Consider the following 10,855-nt stretch of genomic DNA (forward strand, 5'->3'; position numbering starts at 1 on the left):
GCTGCTATCAGTCGGCTGGCGAGCCTAATCCTACGGGATCAACATATTAAAAAAAAATCTGATATATTGGGGTCTGTGCTCTTGACAAGCCGTCAGTACTTGCTTTAACAGAGATTGATCCATACTCTCACACACAAAAGTTTGTGCAAATTGCTAGGCCTAGACTACACAATTCAATATAAGAAAGGGCGGTTCCTCCATCGCTCGAAGGGCACTCATATGTCCAACGTTCCATCCTCTTTCAAATAGAATAGCAGCATCATGTCGCTTGACTGGACCACACTACCATCTACACCGACAAATCAAAACCCTAATGGCCTCTACTCAATCGGATATGCAACCTCACGCTTCCGCATTAGATTGGTGTTCATTAAGGCTAAGATTGATGTTTTAGTTGAGTTTAGATCTAATATTTATCTCAGCCGTCTATTTCTTCCACATAATACTCATATATCTATTAATTTTCTTATTTATCTTATGATTTTTTTCACCCACCCTTCTAATATAAATAAATAGTGTTAATAAATCATACGTCCGTATACTTAGTAGAATCTTGTTGTTCCTCTACAGGAGAGGCAGGATGTGAGGAAGGATCAGGAGCTCGACACTTGTCATCCGCATGTCACGCACGAGCACGGTAGCCATAATTAGTAACCCCCGGCCGCTCCGCCAGCAACCACGCCTCCTGCTCCTGCCTGCATTTGTGGGATTTGACACCATCCATCCAGCTAGGAGCGGCGGCACGGGTGCTCGAGCAGAGTCGGCTTTGCTAGGTGCCATCGTAGTTCGTGGAGAGTATATCGTTCGGCTGGTCGATGGACGGCCTCCACACGGAGCTCGCGATGGGTCTAATCGGATGCGGCAGCGGAGACCAGCTCCAGACGGCGCCGTTCGTGGCCAAGATCTACCAGATGGTGTGCGACCCCAGGACGGACGCGCTCGTCCGGTGGGGGAGGGAGAACAACAGCTTCGTCGTCGTCGACCCCGCCGGCTTCTCGCGGCTCCTCCTCCCCTGCTTCTTCAAGCACAGCAACTTCTCCAGCTTCGTGCGCCAGCTCAACACATACGTACGTGATGAGGCTTCCCCGTTTCCACCTGTTGACTCGTGTAGCTTGTACAAGTTGAAGCTTAGACATTGAGATGCCAGTGCCTTGCGCGTGCACTGTACTTACTTGGAGTAACGGATGCTTTGCTTGATTGGATTCTTGTTTGCGCAGGGGTTCCGGAAGGTGCACCCGGACCGGTGGGAGTTCGCGCACGAGTCGTTCCTGAGCGGCCAGACGCACCTGCTCCCGCGCATCGTGCGCCGCAAGAAGCGCGGAGAGGGCGCATCCTGCTCCGCCGGCGGCGAGCAGTACTGCGGCGGAGAGGATCAGGAGGGAGAGGAGGAACGGGAGGCGCTGCTCGAGGAGGTGCAGCGGCTGCGGCGGGAGCAGGCGGCCATCGGGGAGGAGCTGGCGCAGATGAGCCAGCGCCTGCAGGCCACGGAGCGGCGGCCCGACCAGTTCATGTCCTTCCTCTCCAAGCTCGCAGCGGACCCCGACGGCGTCACGCGCCACCTCATCGAGCAAGCCGCCGAGAAGAAGCGCCGCCGCATGCACCTCCAGCACCATCGTCCCAACGCCTCCCCCCTCCCGCCTCCTCTCCCGCCGGCGCCATCGCCGCCGCTAGCGCTGCTGGCTCTCGGCGGCGCAGCCATGGACTGCGACGACTGGCTATGGGCGGCGGAGCAGAAGCCAGCGTTGCTGCCCTCCTTCGATCCCACCGTTACCTGCGGGGTGCAGCAGGTGCCGGATTTCGCGAGCGGCGCCGGTGCCGGCATCGGCATGGGCCTGACTACTGACGACGAGACCGCAGTGGAGACGCCCTTCCCGTTCTGCCTTCTTGGCCAGGGTTTCCTTTAACCCGGCGAATCATGCTCATGTATGCACGGTTTACTTCCTCTTACTCATTTTAGTTACTCCTACTCCTCAACATCATGCAAATGACTGTTCAGCTATGCAGTGATCAGGCTATACATCGGTATGTCTTGTGATCATTGTCACATATATGAGAACAGATTACAGGCTACTGTGCCTGTTGTATGTAATCGTATAACTGATCGATCGATGATGGTTCATTAGTTTTGGTAAAGTACTCTCTTCGGTTATAAATATAAATTGCTTTAGCTTTCTTAACTATCTATCTATTATCTTAATATTTAAGAGAAAAAATAAGTTACACAAAAGAAAAAGAACTAAATCACTCATTGTTATGAATATCTGATGACCTAGTTTAAAAAAAAAATTATATCAAATACTATTAATAAATAGGTAAATTCATAATTAAAAGGTATGAAAAATTAATAGTTTGATTTTCATACGGTTTGAGAAACAAAACATCTCAATAAAGAGTCCAAATAAAATAAATATAAATAATAACTAAAATTGGTGTTATACTAAAAAAAGAAGGATCCACATTAAATATAGTCTTAAAAAAATCAAATTATTATAAAAATAAAACACCTATATAAAGAATCCATGTAAAATACAATTAATCAATAACTAAATTTTATAATAAAAATAATGAAAATTTTACTTAGATAATATATTAAGAAACACCATATAGCTCAAAGTCGTCACATCAGACAAACAACAGGCAAGACATAACACGGAGAAAAGGTAAACCTATTCTAATTTTGTTAGAATGCATATACCAGACGCAAAATTATAGCAGTTGATCAAAACATATACGAATCGAACCAATATCTATATACGATTCAGGTATAAGTTTGAAGTATAAATAATTTTCTCTTCTCTTAACATAATATTTATCTCTTCTTCTAATTTTGTAACCAAATAACACTAACCTCATTAAAAAAAAACTAAAGAGACTAATTTTTAATTAAAGGTTATCGTGACAAAATATTACAGTAAGCCTAGCCATGCTATTAGTTTGGACCATCTTACTAGTTCTCTAAATATAAGTCATCATTAAACTTCTAGGCATTTTTCACTTTTCTTATTCTCTTGATCTTGCTTAATAAATACTTTTGTTCTCATAAATAAATAAGTCATCTTTTAAAAGTTTAATATAAATAAAAGGTAACAAAGTTAATCTAGTTCCTTAATTCTTGTTTAAATATAAAACAACTTGCGCTTGCAATAGGAGGGAGTGTAAGTGATTAAACTAAGCTTGCCGCACTTGGTGCATTATTACTTTTGTCCACATGTAATTGCTTAGATCATTTCATTCGGTGTGGCGTCTGAGGGCATGTTTGTTTCAGCTAGAGATTCTGAAAAGCAGCTTATAAAAGCTAGATTGTTAAAAGCTGGATTGTGAAAAGCTGGATTGTGAAAAGCTTTTAGACTGTAGATTCTAAAAAAATAATGGACAGTTTAGTAAAATGGACCTTCACAATCTATCAAAAGCTGAGGAAAACCAGCTTCTCAGATTCTCACAATCCAACCAGCAGATTTTAAAAAGCTATAACCAAAAGCTGCCTGTTTGTTTCAGCTTCGGATTATAAAAGCTGAAAGCCAGAATCCGAAGCTGAAACAAACAGGGCTTGACTCTACTCTAGTTCATGAGATGCTCGTGTACGTGTTACTACGGCGTTAGCCCAAGAGCTTTGGCCTGGATGCTTTTCCTGGGGCCCACAGCTCAGCCAATAGGAGGTCATGGTTTCCTATTGGTCCAGATGTATGTCTCTCTTATAATGCTTCTAAACTTTCTCTAGTGATGATGTTAGCTTTTCCTTTTTCTGTTCTCACTTTTTTTTGCGAGGGTTATTTTTTTAGAGAGGATGTAGCTAGTGACGATGTCAATTGAAGTTGTGATTTGGATGTTGATGGGAAGGAAGAAAATTAAAGGCTCTTTGACTCGCGAGAGGGTACGATCGGATCGGAGGGATTTTCTCTTGCGATATTGACCCGCCTTTTGCTTGTTGATTTTGGCATAGAGGCGGATCACCCCCTACGCAGGGTGGGGCACTACCCCAGCTACCCGGCGGCGCAAAGATCCCCTACGGCGTACCTTGGCTGACGCCCTGCCGAGATCGAAGCAAAGCAGAGGAGCCGCGTCACGTCGGGACTCGAGCGTCGGCCTCTCCGTAAGGGCGGGGACAGGGTAGTGGCCAGGGGCAGGTCCTTAACTACAAATTATAGATGTGTGTTTGAATCTCGGATAATAACTATCCTAGTCTTGCTGAGCAAAGACAACTATTTGGTAAAAGTAGAAAAGGCAGGCTCGAGCACGACTAATCCGCACGTGTGAGGAGGTGTCCACGCACGCCACCCCGATAGCCCCCTCCTTTCCCCTTTCAATTTTTTTCCTTCCCGGTCTTTTTAAAAAAAAATTGCACGAGAAAATTTTAAATTTAAAAGTTTTGAGAAAAAATTATACGAGAAAAGCTTGACATGAAAAATTAACGAGAAAAATTACCTTAAAAATTTTAAGGAAAAAATTTCAAAAAAATTTACATAGGCCTCACACACGCGGAAGAGAATTTTCGCTTTTGAAGGTTGTCTAGCCTGCCACTGGCAAGAAAAAGGCTTGCTCGGTCAAGCGAGTCAAATCAGCTCTCCCTCAGCGGCAATATCGTGGGCATCCTGTGTTGCAGCTAGCAACCAAATAAGGGTCCTTGCTTTCGGGGACCATGCTAGGATGAGCTATTTTGGGTTTATTTGGTAGGACTTTAAAATAATTTTTCGGTGGTATTAGGAAAACTCTGATAAAGAGTTATTTTTAGTTTTTAGTTTTTTGAGTGAAATCTTTGAGAGCGATTATCTGAAATAAATTAGAAGTTGAGGAGCTGAAAAAAACAGATTCCTCTTATTCACTTCCCGCAAAAAATCATTTTCTTCATATATTTTATTTTAGAGAATCACTTTCAGCTACAGAATCACTTTCTCTAGAAAATCACTCTACATAAAAAATTTAAATAAGAGAAAGCTCTATCAAACAGACCTTTGACTTGACTCGGCTAGCGGTGACTGATCCAGTATTTTAACAATAAATATATATAGTTAAAAAATTATTCGATTGCCAAGATACTTTAAGACCACGACAGTGAAAAAAGAATACAACACGTAATTCAAGAATTTAACAACTACTGATATTTACAACTATAACATATAATATATAAAAAAATAAATAGATGTACACATGTACACTACCTTAACTTAGATCACCACTGCTAGCTAATTGTAGTTGTAGCCATGCATCCCTATAGTGAGCAGCTACCCGACTTCAAATGCTGGACGTCCTATGCCAGGGGCGGAGCAGGAGCAACTACTCCTGTTGTAGCTGTAGTTAGGCATACTTCTTGCTTGACATTGACCCAAAGCTCGAGTACGGTCCGTGCGTAATTGCTGGTACCTTATTCAATCTCACTCGTAAATATTGAATTTTCAGTCAAGTATTGAAAAATTTCTTAATAAAAATCACTACGAAAAATGTATAGAAATGGAATCTACCGAACTTGCAATTAATAAACATGTCTCGACAACAGAAAAGCAGGAATCTAATTAACGATGGCTACCGGCTAAAGAAAGCTCAGTGGACCATGTGCAAATTACTTCTTACACTTTAGCTAGTAGTAAATAATCGCTGATCTCTGGTGAGATCGTGGCTTAATCATGACTACTAAGCATATCAAATCTTTTTTTACTACTCTCCCAGCTGTTAACTTGGGTGGTGCACATAATCTAAGGTGATCGCATGATCTATATATATACACACTAAACTAGTACGTGGAGCTAGTTGCTTTCCAAGATTCCAGCTGATGGAAAAGACGTATGGAATCGGATGAAAAACATCTTATGATGTTTTAGAGTTGAGTATAAATATTAAAGTGAAAGATAAAATGATAATCTTATTTTTTAATATTATTTATTGTGTGAAAAATAAGATTTAATGAAGTTACTTAATGGATATGATAAAATTGAAAAATTTAAATTTAAATTATCTTAAAATCGTACATCGTCTATATTTTATGACGGAGGAAGTACCATATTTGGCTGTCCGGCCGGCCGATCGAATATCAGCTACGTTGTGAATAGCTGGTAGAGTGGGGAAAGAATAGCGCTAGCTTGTACTAGCTTCTACTAGTATATACAGAGCGTAATGGCGGTCCCCCGGCCGTTTCTTCTCCACCATCCACGTGCCATGGATCACATGGCTCATGGACGTCCCCGTCGAAAGAGCATGCGTGATGCAATCGTGCAAATGAAGTAGTTTTCTTTGAAAACCCTCCTTCTTATTAGTTTGTTTATATAGGCCGATTTTTCATGTTAGGATTATACAGGACAAACCTTGTCGGTGGTTCTTGGCCTTATATCTGTTATTGTATTCGTAGGGTAAGAGAATCTTGTAACTAAACAGAAATGTTTGAATTTGTTAAAATTATGGGGAGAAACTGAAATGATCCGTGACTTCTTAAGAGGAGATGGATTATGATATTTATTAGTGTATTTCTCTTCTCCTTGGTCACCTTCTTGATTCACTTGTATTGGAAGGATTTATGATCTTTTTGATGATACTTGAAATATGTTACGGTAGATCTCTTCGTAAGTTTGTTCACCATATTGTTACGATTATTTTGAAGATATTGTACATGATTCTCGCAATTCAATCTTGCTAAGTTCTTGAGCTTCTCTATTTTTTCTTAAGTTTATCATTCTCTTGTGCAATAAGATTATTACAAGATTGTACAACAACATTTTTAACACATGTCTCATTTTAAAGGTGTGAGCTAGATAGATCAATCAAATCATCACAAGAAGTAAAAGAATCTACCTTATGATTAAAATCAAAGAAATAGGTAGATTGCGTCAAAGGGATCTTAAGTTAAGATTCAATGTCCTCAAATTTTGCTTTAAGCTATTCACGCTCATTGTATAGAATTTTGAATTTACACAATAATTATTTATAATTTGAAACAAAATAAGCATAATATCATTAAGGGTATTGGATTTCTTATGTTTTTTAGCTTGTTTTTTTAAGAACCTTTATTGCTCATTGATCAATTCAAGAAGTTCTTCTTAAGTGGTGAATCATTATCGGATTTATTATCACTTATATCATTTTTCATACATTTGGCCATAAGATACTTGTGTGATGATAACTTGCGTGATAACGATCTTGAGGAAGAGCTTCTCTTGAAGGAGTGGAGGAGTGGATCGTGAAACTATCATCACTTGAGCTTAAATCTTTATCTTCACTTATGCATCTTGCTATGCTTGTAAATCCTTTGCTTCTTTCCCTTATCTCACTCTTCTTCTTGGTCTTTTCCTCTTTCTTGATATGATCAATTATGTTGAGTAAGTTTTTCATGGAGATTGAATGATCAAACTTAGTGTTGATCCTCTTATGGTCATTCTCCAATCTTGAGATGAGCTTAGTGAAAGGATCAAATGGCCCAAGAAGGAGGAGCGTGAATTGGGTAATTAAAACTTCCACCGAATTCTAAAACAATTACCAACCTTAGCTTAGAAGAAAGGAAATATGACTACATGAACAAGCTAGGAGAAGGCAACCCAACAAGCAAGAAAAGACACTATGTAAATGTAGAATTGAAAGTTTGCAAGAACGTAAATGCTCAAATTAAATTGAGAATGGCAAAGAGATGGATAAGAGAACACCAAATTTTTTCTCGAGGTATCAAGGAGTTGGCACTCCTCCTAATTCTTGTTGGAGCATTCACCAAGGATATCGTTTCCACTTGAGTCACCAAGACTCAAGTGCTCCCTCATGATTGTCACTTCTCTATCTCCGAATTTGTGGACATCAAACCAAGTACATAACTCTTCTCGGTACTTCTACAAGAACTCCAAGAGCTCACTGAGACACTTTCAATCACCAAAGACTGACTAGGTGTTGTCAACCACGAAGAGTAACAAGCTAATAGCATCACTTGACCAAGATCAAACCTAGACTATAGCTAGATGTAAACTTGCTACACTCTAAGCACTAATGATGTCCTTAATCTTCAATTAGAACTTTGGAATTCACTCAAGTGCTCTATCTTACTTCTTGATGACACACTAAGTGTATTAGCTCCGTTGAGTACGCAAGAGCTCAAACTCAAACCAAGTGAGGGGATATTTATAGTCTAGAGGTCCAAATCTAGCCATTGCCCAACAACCCAACTTTCTGTGAATGCTGGAAGGTCCGACGTGCACTGACTCACCCATGCCGGATTATCCGGCATGTACATTTCAAAGCCCCAAACTGTTCCAGCTGTCATTAGCAGTTACTACGAGAAATATTCCGATGAAGCCTCCGGTTCACACGCCAGACCATCCAGCGTGTACAAACATAGAAACCAATCTGAAATTTCTTCTTTATAGAACTTTGCTTTGACGATGTCATCCGATGAATGCCAGACCATCCAGCGTGCACACTTAATTCTTCTACTGAAAATCTTGTTTTGTGTAAAATGCTATGGTGTTCTTCATCCTCAACGTCGGACCATGCAATGTGTAGACTCGAAATTGTCCTTCTAAGTCAAAACACTCTTGTGTGTTCATCCCGCAGAGCGTCAGACCATCCAGCGTGGACTTGTTGTTTTTCTGGCCACGTCACCCCAAAAATGCTCTGGTGTAAATGACTTTGTAGATCAACGGACCATCTGGTGCACTCAACAACTTTCTAAACTAAACCAAGAATACTCTGTTGAGTTCATCGTCAAGATTGTCGGACCATCCGGTGTAGGTATTTTCTTCTGAACTCATACAATTCAACCAAGTTCGAGTTCTAACTTCTCGATAACTTATCCATAGGCTTCTCTAAGCTACCTAGTGCTAGAGTTTCACAAGTGTGCATCAACCATGTCTAGATTCACCTAGTTCAAGCTACTACTCTTAACCCCCTCTTTATATTACGGTTAAAAGACTAACAAAAAGGAACTTGTACTACTCTAAGTGTCCTTGATCTCCTTGTGAAACTTAGAACTAGAAGATCATTAATCTTGATGCTCAAGTCCTTTGATCGTCCATGTCAGGACCCTGAACCCGGGTTCCCCTGTGCCTCCTATATCAGTCAGAATTTAATAGAATGATATCAAATACATACTTTGAATAAAATAATTACTTGAAAAGGCTAAAAGATGGTCTGGTGGATAAGGATCTACAACAGACCAGCCAGGAAGAAGAGCCTACATTGCAGCGGAGCGAAACAAACGATGCAATCCAATGCCACGGGCAGCTCGGGTGCGGACGTGACCTTAGATTTCTTCCCTTTAACTTCATCTAGGTTGAGGTTAATCTCCATTTGAACGACCTGAAAGTAACAAGACTGAGTACGAAAGGTACTCAATAAGTCCTATACTACTTCAAAGGGGTTGATAGATGCATAATGGATATTTCAAGGATAAAATTTTACGGTATAGTTTCAAGCGTAAAGCAGGTTTTATGCAGATATCCAGTTATATTCTCTATTGTTAACCTTTTGAAACAAAGGTAACCTGGTAGCAAAGCTTTTGAAATAGTTTTAAAACAAAAGAACCTGGTAACAAAGCTTTTGAAACAGTTTTAAACAAGGTAACAAGGTAATAAGCTTTCAAAACAGTTTAAACAAGTTAACCTGGTAACAAAGTTTTTGAAACGGTTTAAAACAAGGTAACCTGGTAACAAAGCTTTTGAAACGACTTTAAATCCAGAAAATAGTAACAAGTTATATTTGGGGGTTTTTCAATCCTGGGAGGGGTTACACCACACTCCGCAGTCCCTTTCATCACATCTAGTGTACCTCTAGTACCACACAGATTCTAGCAGATTTAGCCAGCAACCTCATCACACGGATATCTAGTCCACACACTCACTCATCAAGACATACGCACCCGAAGTCTAGTAAAAAGATTCTGCCTTCGCATGTCCATGACTGTGGCTACAGCTATTGAATAGATTTACACTATACAGAGGTCATACAGCTTTACCCATGCGATATGCTTAGCCCCCAACTGTTGCAAGCAGAGGAACGAATCATACTGAGACTCTCCAAACACCTTTCCTGTCGAGCGTTTCTACGAGATTTATCCCAAAGCGCCAGAGTCCATGTACTGAAAGTCAATCCCCTTTTTAAGCCTAGGCCGGTACTTGCAACCTCCAAACAGAGGGACAGATGACCACTTGACTGCTCGCTACTCCCAGCCTCCTAGTATGATGCTCAACTCATTCCAATGAAGGGGAAGTCAAGTCCTGCCCATTCAGGACGCATGGTTGCAGGAGGGTTGCTAAGGTATGGCTGCGAAATGACTCGGTCCTTAAACGGGCAGGATAGGTATCTTCGAGCAATGAATACGACAAAGGTAACTCAAGTCCACAAGAGCATCCTCATCCAGAGTACTACTCTACCTGCCCCTGCCAAAGCAATTTTCACCCATTTTTACATATCTTCTACCATATCCCACATGACATTAAGGATTTCACAACCATCAAGGATTCATGCTATATGAGTTATCATTGATAACAGTAAATCTTATCTTTGAGGAGAGGTGTTTTAAAAATGACGTCTTCAAGGAGACGTATTCAGTCCTAAGCATGCTAGATATCAAGACATCGTCTGTCATTAATATAGATAACAATAGGTAATCCTAGGGTGATATATGTTTTGGATGATAACATTATGACATGGCAAGTGTTTAATAGGATTCCGTTTTAAGTTGATCATGTAGATTATTTGAAAACATAGGTTCAATATAATAAAGGAGATATGACTTACCTTCCCGAAGATCAATTCATGATTGGTCTTGTCGTTTGAGCATCCCGGGTTCTTCATCATCAGGCCTCACCTTCAGTTCCTTTTTTGCGTTCTTGCTTTGATCATTGACTTCGAGCCTAGGCAGATTAACGAAGAAAACACACAACGACTAAGC

At 40.7% G+C, this 10,855-nt stretch overlaps 1 protein-coding gene across 1 annotated transcript; it reads left to right on the forward strand.

Moving 5' to 3' along the window:
• The first annotated feature begins 690 nt into the window (after positions 1-690).
• LOC133909988 (heat stress transcription factor C-1a-like) lies at positions 691-2,137 on the forward strand. The gene is made up of 2 exons (XM_062352510.1): positions 691-1,067; positions 1,218-2,137. The coding sequence occupies exons 1-2, from the start codon at positions 816-818 to the stop codon at positions 1,902-1,904; spliced, it is 939 nt and encodes a 312-aa protein (XP_062208494.1). The 5' UTR covers positions 691-815; the 3' UTR covers positions 1,905-2,137.
• Positions 2,138-10,855: the final 8,718 nt, after the last annotated feature.

This window comes from Phragmites australis, chromosome 2 (genome assembly GCF_958298935.1).
Source record: "Phragmites australis chromosome 2, lpPhrAust1.1, whole genome shotgun sequence".
Classification (NCBI taxonomy): domain Eukaryota; kingdom Viridiplantae; phylum Streptophyta; class Magnoliopsida; order Poales; family Poaceae; genus Phragmites; species Phragmites australis.